Source organism: Lactuca serriola, chromosome 4 (assembly GCF_051521515.1).
Source record: "Lactuca serriola cultivar US96UC23 chromosome 4, Lser_US96UC23_V15, whole genome shotgun sequence".
NCBI classification, from domain to species: domain Eukaryota; kingdom Viridiplantae; phylum Streptophyta; class Magnoliopsida; order Asterales; family Asteraceae; genus Lactuca; species Lactuca serriola.
In genome coordinates, this window is record NC_136411.1 from 55,254,302 (window position 1) to 55,271,259 (window position 16,958).

At 37.6% G+C, this 16,958-nt stretch overlaps 2 protein-coding genes across 6 annotated transcripts; both read left to right on the top strand.

Moving 5' to 3' along the window:
* Positions 1–8,942: 8,942 nt before the first annotated feature.
* LOC145101602 (putative acyl-CoA dehydrogenase IBR3) lies at positions 8,943–11,018 on the top strand. Of its 5 annotated transcripts, none has more exons than XM_079038836.1 (5): positions 8,943–9,660; positions 9,752–9,995; positions 10,069–10,180; positions 10,494–10,569; positions 10,654–11,018. In XM_079038836.1, the coding sequence occupies exons 2-5, from the start codon at positions 9,910–9,912 to the stop codon at positions 10,740–10,742; spliced, it is 363 nt and encodes a 120-aa protein (XP_078894962.1). In that variant the 5' UTR covers positions 8,943–9,660; positions 9,752–9,909; the 3' UTR covers positions 10,743–11,018. The 5 variants fall into 5 exon arrangements, with proteins under 5 accessions (XP_078894962.1, XP_078894961.1, XP_078894958.1 ...); XM_079038835.1 differs by having other exon boundaries at positions 8,943–9,656; XM_079038832.1 differs by having other exon boundaries at positions 8,943–9,656; positions 9,865–9,995.
* A 2,137-nt stretch (positions 11,019–13,155) lies between these two features.
* LOC145098392 (uncharacterized) lies at positions 13,156–13,720 on the top strand. Its single transcript, XM_079036022.1, has 2 exons — positions 13,156–13,215; positions 13,292–13,720. Exons 1-2 carry the CDS (start codon positions 13,156–13,158, stop codon positions 13,718–13,720), a joined length of 489 nt encoding a protein of 162 aa, XP_078892148.1.
* The last annotated feature ends 3,238 nt before the right edge of the window (positions 13,721–16,958 follow it).

The window sequence follows — 16,958 nt, forward strand, 5'->3', positions numbered from 1 at the left end:
GTTTGTTATTTTGCTAGAACTTTGGTACTTTGCCCCTTTTGGGTAAGGTTATGGGTTCCCTAAGGGTTTGTATTGAGGTAAGTTCATTAGGTATTGTCGTGAGGGGTGTATGTGGGCTAGAAAAGATAGCAATGGAGCACTTTGTTAGAATTATATGCATGGTTCTTATTTGGGTTATAGCCTTTGAATTGGAACAAGAGTACGACCGTTTATCCCATTCTCAGTTCGTGTGCGACCATGTTTTCGTTAAATTATGGGTTGGTAGCAGCTTGTACTGTAAAGGAATTATGTGTGGTAAAAGTGTATGACATTGTTGTACTCGGTTAGCGTTAGGAGGGACGTTGATTGGGTTCCTGCGAGGCGGTGGAATGAGGTTGAGTATCTTTAGTCCCCCGTTGTGTTGGTCGTGAGTTTCCAGACGAATGATGGAATGTCAACAAGATCGGTGTAATATCGGGAGCATTCGAGACATAGGTTGTGGGCCCAATGATCATGATTGTTTTTTTCTTTTGCTTGTGGTACTTTCGGTGTTAGTGCATTGTTGGAAGTCGGGAGACTTACAAACCAGATGGTTTGGATAAAGTGAGCCTTAAGGGTTGTTGGGAGTATCAATCATGCATCAGAAAAGTCTATGCGAAGTTTTTGCATTATAAATCTCAATTGTTCGCAAGCTGTTATTAGGGGTTTGGTTACCAAGGTTGGTGATATTGCCATATTTATACATATTTTAGGCAATATTTATTTACATTTTTATTAATATTTTGGTTATTTGCACATAATTATGCTACTTATAGGGTTAAATTGTTATTTGCAGCCAAAGTGAAGCATTTTCGAAGAAAGGAACCAAAATGGACAAAGCATGGAACTATGAAGGTTTGAAAGAAGAAAGATAAAAAAATCCAGCAATAATGCGTACTCACGATGTGAGCAATTATGGATTCACGACGTGAGTGGAGTAATCTAGAAGATATGCATCCGGATGAAAGAATCCTTGTCGAACACGTTTATCTCATATTCACGTCGTAAGAACTTATTGGCTCACGACGTGAACTTGGCAAAATCAGAAATTATAAATACTCTTGGCCATTACGATTTGAGGGACTTTTGGCTGGTTGGAAGGTTTTCAGAAGACAATTTTTAGTAGGAGAAAAGTTATGGAAAAAGGGTTTCAAAGCCAAGGGAGTAAAAGTTCTTAATAAGTTTATTTGTTTGGTACTTATGAACATGTTTATTAATTAGAATTGTGTTTGTTTACTTGCTAGGGTGTCCAGCTAAATCTAGCTACTTCTGTTAACTAGATGAATCCGGAACTCATGGTTTTATTTAATTAAACCAGACTTTGCTTGTTGGTTATGTCTTGTGTTTGATTGGTTTACCTAGCATGCTTAACTTATTCATTTGATTGCTTAAACTTCTTATTCGGTGTAGTTAATGACCATTATTTTGCATGAATTTGAACACCTAGTAATTTAGTGAGCATTAGATTATTAGAGCTAAGATCAAACTAATCTTAGTTGAGAACTTGAATTAATGAATTAGGTTGTGTAACACCGTAAATTTTCAAAATAATTTTTCGCAAATATAAAAACATTTCTCATTTAATTTCATAAAACGTTAAGATTAAAATTCCAAATCATGTCATACAAATCCCAAGATCTCATAAATACATATCAAAAGTCCCCTGAGTGTGTACGGATCAAGCCGGCGCCTTCCCACGGTCATCGCTAGTACCTGAAACAACAACACTAACATTGTAAGCACGAAGCTTAGTGAGTTCCCCAAAATACCACAAATGAAACACATATTAGCCACTCGAGGCTGTAACTCTATGGGTCCGTTCACCCAGACTCTGTGAACCCTCAGGTTCTAACTCTAGGAACCTTCCGGTCCCAACTCTGTAAACATGCACAACATAATCACATAGAAATAATGCAGTACCACACATAGCATACACATAACATACACACACCAACACATAGCTCTGATTACCTACTCAAGGTAAAGTATAGTGAGAAGACTCACCTCGCGTGTCTCGGTATCTCACGAATCCTGGAAATCCCCCGTGCTCGATCCTCCGAGCTCTAATCCTCCTATAATATCACATGACTCTAATTAACACTTTTTATCTCTAAGGTTGAGTATCCCTAAGAAGTCAACACAGGTCAACTCTGGTCAACGGTCAACGGTCAACTTTGACCGAACTCGGCGAGTGCACAAGGGCAACTCGGCGAGTCTAGACGTTTCCACCAACACCCTAGGATTCCCTTTTTACTCGTCGAGTACTCCCCCTGACTCGACGAGTTCCACCTGGCAGAATCGCGGGGCCACCCCGACTCAACTCGCCGAGTTCCAAGAACAACTCGGCGAGTCCCAGTTCGACTCAGTCCACCTGTCAACCCTCTCTAACTCGCCCTGACTCACTGAGTCAACCCATGACTCGACTGGACCACTCACTGGCCGGTCCAAGGCAATCTTCAAGCTACTCGCCGAGTCTGTTCATCAGACTCGGCGAGTCCATGCCATGCAATCGCTCAAACTCGCTTCTAAGGTCAGATCTGTTCCAACAATTCATAGATCTGGCCTTTCTAGACTGATTCACCACGTAAAGCCCCAAACTTGATGCACATACAACCTCTATATGGCTATAAATGAAGGAATACCAACAAATATCACTACCCAAGGTCATGACCTCCATTGCTCTCCATAAAGCTTGATGAATGAGGCTCTCTGGACCTCTATGGATCCAGATCCAAAGCCTCATCACTAGCAAGGGACTATTTGGCCATCAAATCAACTCAACAAGGCCACAAGAAACCCTAAATCCAACTATACTCCACAAAACAGAAGATGAACCGAAATCATACCTCTAGATCGATGATCTAAGCTTCAAATCCGCAGAATAGCAACCTCCTTTGCCTCCTCTTGGCTAGAACCTCCCTCCTTTTTGCTAGACAACACACAAAGGTCAAGAAATGCTTCATTTCTCTCCCAAATCGCCAAAGCACTCTAGGGTTTCTCTCTATGGACTGTTGGGTACAAATGACGGCCATAAGGCCCTTTAAATAGGTCCCAAACCTGAGAAATTAGGGTTTCATTAAACAGCGCGGACTCGCCGAGTCCAGATCTTGGACTTGCCGAGTCCAATCAAATCCCGCGTCCAGAATCGCGATCCTACTCGGCGAGTTTGAGCTCCAACTCGCCGAGTCCCCTCTCAAAACACCAAAAATCAAAGCAATAAAGGATACCTGGAAATCCGGACTGTTACAGGTTGTGCTAGAGAACTCATATTATGACCATAATTGTGTTTATCAAATCAATCTTACATAGCTCCAGTCCCTTAAATAATTGGTTATGTGTTAGCTATTATATGACCATACATAGATCTACATGAATTAGTTAATATTAGTAAATTTAGACCTAAATTGCTAATACTATTTTAATTGGTAACCAACAGTAATTGTCATGACTAATTTATAAACAATTGAGTGAAAGTGGATTCGAACTAACAGAAGTGTTTGTTTATTGATTGAGTTTGTATTAAAGAATTAAGTTCATCTAAACTTGCAAAATTAGATAAAATCCCTTCCTTTGTTAATAATTAGGTTAATTTAATAGTAAGTAGATTAATTAGTCAATATTGTTACCTGTGATCGACACCGGACTTACCCAAAGCTATACTATAGTCTGACCAGGTACACTGCCTAGGTGCAATTAGTTAGTTAAGGTAGTTAGGTTAATAAATTTAAAACTTGGTGTAGCTATTTGCACGCATCAAGTTGGGTATCAGTTATGGAGTCTCGAGTCATGAAGTTCATTGTGAATGTCTCGAGTGATTTACCAGGTGGGGGTACACTTGAGCTGATAAGGGTTGGATGCAAAGTGAAAATTCTTGGATTGATCATCTTTGCTCGTAGGAGCAGTGGTTGATAATGGCGTGTCAGGGAGTCAAGGGTTTATTTAAGGTTTTTGGTACATCTTATTGATTTGGAATTGGTTGAAATTCGTGATTGATGAGTTTTGAGTACTTCATTCCGCGTGTTTGGTGGTGTTTTGTAACATCCCAAAATTCATGACCAAAAATTTCATTTATAATTACGTAGTTATAAAAGCCAATAGTCTAAAAACATCAATGGTGTCATCACATGTCATAATCAAAATCAATATCCAAAACATGTCATAAGAAAACAACATCAAGGTACAACTCCCACATATCTCATGTGCGGAAAATCATAGTGTGATGCGCTGCAATCATGCCAACTCCTTTCCTTTCGAAGAAGAGGTACATGAAACCAAAACTGAAAATCGTAAGATGCTTAGTGAGTTCTCCCATCATACCACATACCAGACAAAAAAGATATTGCCCAGCTTATCCGGGTGTTGGCCTACCCCTTCGGTCTCTTTCAACCGGTATTGCCTAGCATATCAGGGTGTTGGCCTATCCATTCAATCACTTTCAACCGGTAACTACCTAGCATATCTGGGTGCTGGCCTACCCTTTCGGTTTCTTTCAACCGGTTACAGGTTCTATTTCACCCCTATCACTGCCACATAACATCCTCGGATGTAAATACATAAATCACATACTGTTTAGCATATCAGGGTGTTGGCCTACCCCTTCGGTCTCTTTCGACCGGTTATGGGGTCTACTACACCCCTACCCCTACCACATAATAACATAGCATACAAGCACATAAACCTCGACAGATAGTGGCATACCAGACAATTATTACAAAGACAATCATCTCAACTGTAACAACTACTAGTAGGTCGGCATTGGTGCCTTCGACCCACTTGTATCGGGAAGGTAACTCACCTTAACTATTTGTGCTGAAATCGTACTCCTTGGATGGCTCGGGACTCCTCTTCCTAAAGCATAAAGAGTCCCCTAGTTAGTTATTGGCCCCAAGTATGACTCCCTTATGGCTCAACTTCTAATTCATGTCCCAAGGCAAGGTACCCTAGTCCTTGCCCTAATGGGCCTCTTCCCCCAAGGTCCAACCCATAATCAGTTTAAGACCCAAATCCATTCCTTTAAGATTTAAAGCCCAATAAGCCCAAAAGGCCCAATACCATAAATCTCAGTCCTGGGCCTAGAGGCCTTACTCTACAGTGGGACATGAGGCCCAACAAATCCAGGCCTAATCACCCATTGCCCAAAAACCACGTTAACCACTCTCATGCGTACATGCGGCATACCTGGCACGTACTCCTAGCGTACGCTGGCCTTGACCAGAAGCGGGAAACTGACCCGGAACGCGCAACGTACTAGGGGGTATGCCCAGCGTTCCTACCAGTCACCCTAAAGTCCTTCTTTTGACTTAATCCATTAAGTCCTAATGTCCATAACATAGATCTAGGCTCCTAACAACGTCCTTAGCCAAAAATTTATGAACTTTATGCTTTTGCATGCATGGATGGGGATTAAGACACCCATTAAGTCCATAAGCTCATTTTGTGGCCATCTATCACTTGCATGGTTGGGGATAAACCATCAAGATATAATTTTTATGGTCCTAAATGCTTCAAAGAGCTCAAAAGGACAACTCTTATGAACAAATTCTTCCAAAACTCAAAGGACCTCAAGTATGGGACCAAAATGTGATATAAAACACCCCAAAACTACATCTAAGCATGCAATGGTCAAGGTTGGAGCTTGATACCTCAAATAAGTCAAAAAAAGATTCCAAACTTCTAGATTTACAAGCTCTCTTCAAGTCCTTGCTCCCTCTTTAAACTCCTTGCTCTTCAAAACCACCAAAACAACACCAAAATGCTCAAAGTAAGCTCAAGATACATGCAATGGAGTTAAGGTTCGAGTTGGGCACTGTGAGGACAAGGGAGTATGAGAGGATAAGGTTTGGAGGGTTATAATTTGCTTAAATAGGGGGAAAACCCTAAAACTTAGGGTTTGCATCTGATCACCCTACGCCCCGTGTATGTATGGGTACGCCCGACGTACGCATGGGGACTCCCTGCTCCACGCCTCATATATGTACACCGTGCGTACACCTTGTACGCACAACGTACGTCTCCGCCCCAAAATCCCAACATTTCATAATTATAACTTCAATAGAAAGCAACATAATACCTGACAAATCCCGGGGGTTACATGTTCTTAGTCAAGAAAAGGGGTGGGTTCAATGAATGGATGAATATCAGTCCTGGAATATGGGTTCTGAAGTTTAGATCTGATGGGTTACTAGTCTCGGGAAGCATATTGATAGAGTTGATTCGGTGATTGTAGTTTTGAGAGTCCCCAACTCCGTGGTTCTCACTAGAAGTTTGGTATTATATCTAGGAAGTTGTGGAATATGTTGGCGTTGTACGTGCTTCTCTGCAACAGTTATATAGATGAGACTCGCGTCGGGAGTCGCCATTTTTTTTGAATGGAAGTTTCAACAATAGTAAATAGTCAAGGGTTCTATTTCCCAGTTGGTTCTCGCCGCGATTGTGCGCCTATGTGTGGAATTAGCATTACGACGATTGGCTGAGGAGGTTTAGAGCCGATCAAATCTGTGGGTTTTCGGCTAGGGGTTCCATCGTGAAGCAGAAGTGAGAGCTAATTTTGAGGACGAAATCTAATTTAAGTGAGGGAGAATTGTAACATTCGGTTTCCAGTTATTTTTGAGCCATGGACCGGAAGTCTATTTGTGTAAGGTTTTGGGCCTTAAGGAGGAAAAGTTTAGTCCTTGTGGACGGAGGTAATGATAGTTAAGAGATTTTACCCTTGAATTGTGTTGTGGGCCGAAGGGTAGAAAGGGAAAAGTCATAGGTCGGGTTCTTGCATGAAATATGGATTTTTGTTCGAGAAGTTTTTAGTCCAAGATATTTAGATAATATTGTAGAGCTCTTCAACACCTTTTCGTGGATATAATGAACGTCAAAAGCGGAGTTGGAACAAAGAAGTTACGACCATTTGAAGTCAGGACGATTTTTGGGTTAGCCGCGTATGCAGGGCGTACTAGGGCATCCCTAGTACGTTGGGCGTACCGGGAGTACGTAGGGCGTAAGCGATCAGTGCTCAAACCTTATTTTCGTGGTTTGAGCCCTATTTAGGCTCCTTAACTTCCATAAACTCATTCCATTCTCACCCTCCAATTCTCCAACACCCTCTATTGAAACCCTAACCCTAGATTGAGTCTTGTGAGCAAAAAGAATGTGCTTTTAAGTTTTTTGGAGTGTTCTTGGTGCACCATGGAGAAGAAGGAACTCATTGAAGAAGTGTTGGTTGCATTGGAGCTTGTAGATCCAAAGTTTTTTCCAGCTTGATCTTTTTTCTAGTGGTATAAAGTTTGAATCTTGATGATGAAATTGTTAGATCTAACTAGTTTTGGGTGTTATGAGCTTTTGGTCACTTTAAGTGCATAAAGTTTAGATCTTGAAAGTTTGTGACCTTGTTATGGATAAAGTTGGTAACTTTATTCATCTAAACATCATTTTGATTCAGATATGAAGGTTAGAGACTTGGACATAATAGATTAAGTTGAAAAAAAGATGCCTTTTTGGGTCCCTTTGAGACTTAAAGACTAGATCCTGTTTGTTGGGACCATTCTAATGGATAAAGTTGGAAACTTTATCCATTATGGAGCTATTATGAACCAAAAAAATGTGATCTTAGTCCCTCTATCCCTTCAATACAAGAGTTGTGATGTCTTATTGGGTTAAGAACTTAGGGTTTTGGACATTTAACACTTTATAGCCATGCAAAGTCATAAAGTTGGAACCTTTATGACTTAGGACATCATTTTTGGCTTGGATCTGAGTTTTGGGTGTAAGGGCTTAATGTAATAAGCTCTTAATGGAATTTTGGGACTAGGTTGCGTACGTTGGGCATAACTGGTGGTACGCTGCGCGTACGATGTCAGCTCCCCGCTTTTTGTTAACATCAGAGTACGATGGGCGTACTCTCTTGGTATGCAAGGCGTGCTCCACTAGGAAGAAATATTTACTTTTGGACCTTGAGCGTTGACTTTGACTTTGACCAAGTTTGACTTATAGGTATTTTGGGTATTTTGAGCTATAGTTAACCCTTGGTCTCTATCTGTTGAATAGGTGACCTATAGAGTCGGTATTCGGAGCAATGTATTTTTCAGCTATTCGTTAGACTGTGAGGTGAGTTTTCCTCACTGTGCCTGTGGGTCGAAGGCACTAGTGTCAGCCCACTAGATTGTGTATCCTGGTATATAGGATGTCGTTATGTTGTAGTATTCCGTAGATCTGTCTGTTTGTCTGTTGACTGGTCTTATGTTCATCTGTTGCTAGATATGTGTTAATTGCTATGTATATGTCGACATAATATGGTGGGGTCAAGACTGTAATGCTTTGTGCTGTCAGACAACAGACTGGGGCATTCCAACCAAAAGGTTGTGGGCAGGGGTAATCCAACCTCGAGGTTGTGGACACGTGATTTGTCTGGTTACATGTTTGTGTGGTGGTACTTGTGGGGAACTCATTAGGCTGTGGCTTACAATTTTAGTTTATGATTTTAGGTACTTCAGAGGATCGTGGGAAAAATGGCGTGATCGTGCACCAACTTCTTGTTTTTATGGCTTTGGGTCTTGAGAAAACTTTGATTTTGAAATACTGTTTTTGAAAACAATGACTCTTTTATAAACAATGATGTAAAATGGTTGATTTTGAAAATTTCAAATCTCTTTGATTTTTATGATGTTATATATATATATATATATATATATATATATATATATATATATATATATATATATATATATATATATAGAGAGAGAGAGAGAGAGAGAGAGAGAGAGTATTTTAACTAATTATTGTGTAGATGTATGAATGATTGTGAGCCAATCATTTCAAAAACCTAAATAAGGGTTAAATGGTAATTTTAACCATTAATTAATTTTGATAATTAATAAAATATTTAATTAACGTAAAAAGTTGGATTACTTTCCTTAAATCATCTGTGCATGCTTACCACTAATCTTAAAAACCCTATTTGCCCCAATCTCGATTCTTCACCCCCAACTCAATCCAAGCACCGTCCTCTTAGCCGCCGGCCACTCCCACCATCATCATCTCCATCGCTGAACACTAACATCAATTGACCCTTCATTGTCGGTCTTCCACCACTCGATCTGAAACCCTACCACAATTGTCGATCACTCCATCTCCGAGAGATTATCTCGCCGATATGCCAAACCCTAAATGACAACGATCTCGACGATGAAGCTCTGTAGGCTGTAATTGACTCTGCTACCGCCTTTTCGTCTCTGTCCTCCGCTTCCAAACCTATCAAACCTCAAAAAAATAATAGTAGTCATTTTCATTCTCCCTAAATCACATTTCCGATCATCTAGAAATTCACCTCTTCATCCCCGTCATCCAGCAACACAAAACCTAGAAGTCACTCAATAGCGGAGGGAGAGGTATTACAGACGGAGAGTTCCATCGACCAACGCCCAAAGAAGATCTTCAGGTTTTCTCTCTCTGAAACAACTTATCCTCCTGCTCCTCTTGTTATGGTGAAGCACGTACATTGCACGCCTACCACACCATCCTCGTATTATTCGTAGTATCATAATCGAAGTCCTGAAAATTGTTCCTCGGATTCCTTGGTGATGACACATAGCTTGTCTGTTCGATTTCCTTCAGTTGACATCTTCAAAGAATATCAGAATGCTGCTATGGCGGTAGGTACATATTATAATAACCTTCTTCCCATTTTTGGTTTGTTTTGTTAATTGCTTCAAGTACATATTCAGTTGATCTATTTCTTTTATATTAGGGTATAACACCCAATAGGAGGCGAGCTTTATACCATGCTACTGCTAAAGCTTTAACTTCTCTTCATTCTACTGATGTTGATGCTATTGGTCTTGAATATTATGGTCAATCCAGTACATTGCTTCTACTAGTGAAGGAAAATTTGAAAGAAACCTTAAAATGTTGCAACCTATTGGCTGGTTGCTTGAGAATATTCCTTTTGAAGATTCTTTCGGATTGATAATCTTGTTTTCCATCCTGTTGAGGTGTGTATCTTTGAAGCTTTTAATCGTTCATTTTCTATATATAATTTTTTTCATTACGTATTTCTTTTGTTAGTACTTTAAGACTTTGTAGAAATTTGGAAATGCCGGATAAAGTGATTGGGATTCTTGATTGGGAGTTGTCCACTCTTGGAAATCAGATGTGTGATGTTGCATACAGCTGTCTGGTAAACCTCTTATTTTCACTATTAGTATATCATACATGAAGCATAACAAAACATTTTTAGCTAAAAGTAAATTACCATTTTGTCCTTCGGTCCTTCCATTCCGACAGTTTTACGTTGGAGATATTTCACATGAGAAAGTGAAACATAATGGAGGCCTTGAAATGATTGATGCTCCTCAAGGAGTTCCTTATTTGGAAGAATATCTTGCAGTCTATTGCCCTGTTTCTATAAGATTATTATTAAAAATGCTCACTTTTATAGGTCAAGTTATATATAATCTTTCCCAAACTGTTAATTTATAATTTAATACCAGGGAAAACCATGGCCTCTTGTTGGATGGAAGTTTTATATTGCATTTTCATTTTTCCGTGGTGCATCAATCTTGGCAGGTATCCACAGTATATATATTATGGTATGCATGATTTATATTTATAAAAGTAGAACACTAAAAAAATGCTAATTTTGTATTGGAGTATTTGAAAAGACTCAAGGAATCATGAATTCCATTCCACGGAAAGGCATCGGGTGGAAAGAACATGATGATCAAGGGTTTGAAGATTAGACGATGGCATGTGGGATGCAGATGAACAATGGTCACTGGTCTTCAAAAAAGAAATAACTATTCGTCGTTATATTCTGATAGAATAATCTACAATAGAATGATAAGACCACTGTTGTAAAAATCCCGACTAGATCCCGATTAATCCCTAGACGATACTCGACCGATTAGAGGGCGCCTAGCGATTAATCCCTGTATACATAATGAGTGAAACATTATAAAACGATGAAATTTTAACATTTTGAAGAAGTTTTATTTCAATGGAAACTATTTGAGGCATGATTAGTGTTGTATTAATCATATTAACCTATTTTGTTATTATATTAGTGTTATTTACGAACTTTGATATGATGTTAGTCATATTTATTTTTTTTAAAATTCAACAAATTAGTAATTAATGGTACCCGATTAATCTTCGCCTAGCCAATTAATCCCATGACCTCAGTCCACCGACTAGCTAACGCCGAACGTTTTTTGCAACCTTGGATAAGACTATATGTAATAATATATTCCGATAGAATATTCAGGTGGAATAATATACATGTTTTTGTTTGTTATTAGTGAGTATTTCATTGTCATAAAATATTATATAAAGTTTTTATTTTTTAAGAATGTAATGAAAAATTTAAGTTGTATCCAAAAGTTTGTTATTAGTCTGTGTTGGCATTCTCATAGAATATCATTCTAACAGAAATATGTATCGTGACATTCCTAGAGAATATGATTCTAACAGAATGTCATTCTGACAGAATAAAATCGGGTTTAATTAAAAATTAAAAATTACTTTATAGTTAAAATTGAATTAATTAAAAAAATAAGAATTTTAAAATCAAGAGCATTAATTATGCCCAAAAATATGGAATTTTGTTTTTTTAAATTTATCTCAATTGTCTAAAATACCTTTATATTGAAATTAGATGATATTTTTTAATTATCTTTAATTTAATAATAAGTATTAATCACTTTCTTAAAATAAGTGAAATGACTGGCCTACAATCATTCCTACATCCATATAATAATTAGTTAGAATAAAATAACTTAAACATATATATATATATATATATATATATATATATATATATATATATATATATATATATATATATATATATATAGTTTCTTAGTCATTAGAGAGTTAGACTTACATTTAGATCAATTTCTCTGTTATTTCATCTTTTCAACTATAAATTCTTGTTTTTGGTTGATTTCTTCTCTTTATGAGTTCTTGGTTGAGTTCTTTTATGAGTTCTTGGTCGAATTCTTCTCTTTATTCGTTTTTTTTCTCGTTTGTTCTTTGTGTTAATTACTTAGTGATATAATATGTCTAAGGTTTGAGAGAATTTTGTTGTGAATTTTATCTGTAAAAGTTCATGCATTGATTCTTCATCAATAGGAGAGTTGTGCTTGTTTAATTTGTGTCACTTATATTTTTATCACGGTATCAGTCGATTTTGGATATTGCGGTCAGTGTTGTAGATAAGAGATTTAACCGCGTTCCTAAACCAATATAAATCAAATAGGCAAACCTCAACCCAGTTAGCAATTTACTTTTGCGGAAAACACAAAGATAGCTAGGCTATGGTGGCAATCAAACCTTGAGTATATCAACAACTTTGAAATAAAGAGTTTTAACACCACCAACTACCAAGTCAAACACATAATCACAACCCAATTACCAATCTTCTACCTACCATTCTCACTATATAACTTCCTAGATCGATTTAAGCTTCATATGTTGCTTATGTATATCAAACTTTAACTTGCTATATAGCTTTCCAAAATTGATTAGATGTTTTTATAGTGTTGGTTTATATCAAAAGTATTCAAAACTAATTGTTAAAAGTGAAGGCTTGTACCAAAGTCAAAAGTATCTGATTAGATGTATTTGCACGATATGTGATTCAATTTATTATTCTCATATTCTTATATGTATTTGCACGATATTAAGTATGTTGATTAATGGTTATTTTAATGTTGATGAGTTATTATGGATGGGTAACAGTCGACAGTTATCCATGATAATAGGGTGGTGGACCAATTTTTCAGCATTTTATTTACTTTATTGTAAGAATAAATAGGCCTGTTACAACAGCCTTTCAAGTAGCTCCATTTTAGTTTCTGTTCTGTTTTTTTGTTCAAGTGTTTTTCCCTGTCAAGAAGTATTCAATAAAGCTTTGTTTGTGAAGAATTACAATAGTGACTCATCCTCTTTGTTATCACCATTTCAGTTTTAAGGCTTTGAATCCATCACTTGGTATCAGAGCCCAAGCTTGGTGTTTAATTGTACATGCTAAAAATCATTCGATCCTCAGAAATGTCTCTCGTAACAAACACCTCAAACCCTCCCAAAGAAAACCCAGTTACATTTCAGTGCCCGGTTCTCACTTCTACGAATTATACGACATGGGCCACTAAGATGGAAGCCATAATGGATGCACAAGGGTTATGGGAATCCATTGAGCCATCAACAGATGTGGTTGTAGATAAGAAGAAAAGCAAATTGGCTCGTGCGTTCATCTTCCAAGCAATACCTGGATGATATTTTGATGCAGGTGGCTAAAAAGAAAACAGCTCGTGAAGTGTGGGAGTCACTGAAAACTCGGTTCGTTGGAGAAGAACGAGTTCAGAAGGCCAGGTTACACATGCTAAAGAGTGAGTTTGAGGCACTTTGGATAAAGGACGGCGAGTCTATTGACGAGTATGCAGGGAAGTTATCCGGGATGATCTCAAAGTATAATAGTGTCGGTTCAACACTGGATGATGAAGAATTGGTTCGAAAACTCTTTGATACAGTAACAGAGAAATACATTCATCTTATTGCTTCCATGGATCAATATTCAGATGTAGAAGAAATGCCTTTTGAGGAAGCAATAGGTCGATTGAAAGCCTACGAAGACAGGTTGAAGCTTCGACAAGGAGGATCGACGAGTGAAAGTTCATTGTTGTTTACAAAGACGGAGATTCAAACAGTAAGCAAATAGAAGAACAAGGCAGCTAGTGGTCGGGGTAGAGGCTGGAACGGTGATAGAGGCGGTAGAGGGAGCACACGGGGGGTCATGGGGCAGATCGTGGTCGGGGTGATGAACATGACAGGAAATTGTCTCAAGAAGTTGGACGATCTAATCGAAATCCACATGAAAAAAGGTGCTTTGAGTGTCAACAATACGGACACTACGCAACGAAATGCCCGAACAAGAAGAAACAAGAACAAGAAGTGAATCTAACAAAGGGAATGGAGGATGAACCTGTTGGATTGGTGTCTAAGTCCATAACTATTTTGGTATGTACTTGACCTGATTATGAGCATGGTCCTTTTGGGTTGCCTTCACCATAGCAATATGTAGGATGAATTCATGAGAGAAAGGTTTAATTATGATTTATTAATATATTATGAGAATAATATATTAAAGGAGAAATCATATTGTTTAATTAATATTAGTCAATAATTAATAAAGAATTAATTTTGTGGCTAAAAGAGATTCATTAAACTTAGGGGACTAGAATTGTAATTATAAGATAATTGCAATTGGGCTATGGATCACCTTGGAATAATAGGTTGGATGAATTCTATGGGGAAGCCCATTAGAAATCGTCCAAGTCATGTTCCAGAAGGGGTTCATGGGCTGCTTAGGGCTTAAGCAGTCAAATTAGGGTTTCCTTGTTGGATAAGCCTAATAACCTAAGTATATAAGGAACCCTTAGGCACCAAAAACGTGGCTAACACTTAGATTAGGGTTTCCAGCCGTTTTTGGTGCCTCCTCTCTCTTCTCTATTCATCCAAGTTGCTTAGTGGTGTTTGTGACTCCATTAGAGGTGCAACACTTGAGGCACTAAGCTTTCTGAAGCCAATCAAAGCAAAGAAATGATTGCTATTACTACATAACAATCAAAGGTATTTTTCTAAACCCTAATTCAGATTATAATATGTTAGATCTAGGGTTTATAGCTTTGGATATTCAATTGCATGTTCATTAGACAACCTAGATCCAAAAGCTATTAGGGTTTGCATGTACACCATAGGAATGATGTAGTGCTCGAAACCCATCAGTGGTATCAGAGCCTAGGGCTGTTTGTTTGATGTATTTGATGCTATATTTGATTATTCAAGATTAAAATCGAAAATTTTGAGTTTCTTGGGGCTGGACTCGCCGAGTCCACTGTGAACTCGACGAGTCCAGTGCTGACTCGATGCGTCTAAGACGCAGAATGCTGTTTTTGAGGGATTTTGACTTGTTTTGGCTGTGGATAATTACCTAAAACGTTTTTTTGTCAATAAAATCCGAATTTTATCCATATTGGGTGAATATCCTTGCCAAAATAGAAGATAATTGTCAAAATTTAGATAATCATTTGTTTTATTAGATAAAGATTGATTATTTGTAATTTAGATTTGAATTATCTAGTATATTATCTTGATTAAGTCAAATTTAGATAATTTTTAAATTAATTGTTTAATTTTAAATTATTTGCAATTTGATCTTGTGTGTTTTGAATAGTTTCAAAACTTGCCCTCAAGTTTTGGAATTTAAATTTTTGATTAAAAGTTAATTTTGAAAGATTTAAATTCTAAACCATAATGTTTTGAAATGTTTCAAAACTTGCCCTCAAGTTTTGGAATTTAAAATTTTGATTAATAGTTTAATTATGTAATATTTAAATTCTAAAACTCTAGTATTTTGAAGAGTTCAAATTACACCCTCATGGTTTTGTTAAATTAATTAAAAGAGAAAGCTAATAAAACCACCTAGTATTTTAAAAGTGTAAAATACACCCTATACTATATATATGTAACATTAAAAGTCTAATATTATATATATGAGTAAATAGTCAGTCTTACTGTTAGTAGGCCTCATTTACGAAGCTAGTCTATAAGGGGTGTTTATGGAAATTGTCTATAAAATGGCGATTGAATGGGTATCCACTCTTACCCACCGCACTCTTGACTAATGGAGGGTCGTTAGCCGAACGGGTAGGATAGGACAGAAACCTTCCATTAAAAGTATAATGAAGTACAAAGTAACTAAATATTTTTTAAAATTCCCAAATCATAGTTACTTTAGGCAAAATGTGAAATTGTATGCTAATCCATGGAATGACACTTTGTACCCTTGCCAAGACGTTAGTGGAGCATGTGTGGTTAACCGGCACACTAATTTAGGTTTGGCAAAGGTTGCGAAGGGTGACTCGATGTTTATCATAGATCAATAGAGCGTGTGTGGCTAACCAGCACATTGATTAGGTGATAGTAGCATTGAGTGCACCATGTGATTCGCATGGTTATTCACATCTTGTTTGTGATCCTCAGCATCCCAGTCGCAAATAGCAGGGCATAATCGAGATTAAACATGCCATTGAAAAATTCAATGAATCTCAAAAGATTTAGGAGTTTCAATTAATTTAAAACTTAAATTTTCTTTTTCATTTTTTCATGGTGGAAATTGGTAAATCGTCATTTACCTACCTTCAAATATTCTGCAACTAGATTACGGCATCCCTCTTCTAGGTTGTAGAGTATTGTGTTGGATCCTAACCTTGATGTTTCATTTGGGTGTTACATCAAGGATTCTAATCAACTTGACTTAAATTTTTTCCTGTTTTGTAGATGTCTAAATCTAACAATGGTCTTCCCAAATCTCATGGAACAAGTTTTCCAAAAGAAGATGATATTCCACGATATGATCGAGGAACCAGAGATCATGCTTCACTTCCTCCACCTCCTCCAATTATTCTCCCTGACCCACAATTTCGAATCTTCTTTTGGAAAACTTGTTCCATGAGATTTGGGAAGACCATTGTTAGATTTAGACATCTACAAAACAGGATATTCCACGATATGATCGAGGAACCAGAGATCATGCTTCACTTCCTCCACCTCCTCCAATTATTCTCCCTGACCCACAAGTTCGAAGGCTTGAAAAGTTCAAGCTAACTTAAGCCCTTTTGGCAAGTAAACACGAAGATGGGAAACCTGTGTGTACACACATCTTAGAGATGAAGTCACACATTGATAGGTTAAGGATGATGTGTATCGATATCTCATAGATGTTAGCTGTTGACTGGGTTCTTCAGTCGCTTCCTGAATCATATAGTGAGTTCGTTAGAGAGTACTATATAATGGACCACGACGTGACCCTCATTGATCTCACCTATTTGCTTATAGCTGCTGAATCAGCAATGATTTGGCGTGCTAGTCAAGCAAATTTGTCTGGTGAATCAAAC

Bases quoted from the DNA above. Each gene is read 5' to 3' on its own strand.
- LOC145101602 (XM_079038832.1), top strand. From the start codon at position 9,585: ATGACACATAGCTTGTCTGTTCGATTTCCTTCAGTTGACATCTTCAAA. The intron at 9,996-10,068 runs GTGTGTATCTTT...TTCTTTTGTTAG, and splicing joins TTGTTTTCCATCCTGTTGAG to TACTTTAAGACTTTGTAGAA. The intron at 10,570-10,653 runs GTATCCACAGTA...TTTGTATTGGAG, and splicing joins TGGTGCATCAATCTTGGCAG to TATTTGAAAAGACTCAAGGA.
- LOC145098392 (XM_079036022.1), top strand. From the start codon at position 13,156: ATGGAAGCCATAATGGATGCACAAGGGTTATGGGAATCCATTGAGCCA. The intron at 13,216-13,291 runs GTTGTAGATAAG...ATTTTGATGCAG, and splicing joins TTGAGCCATCAACAGATGTG to GTGGCTAAAAAGAAAACAGC.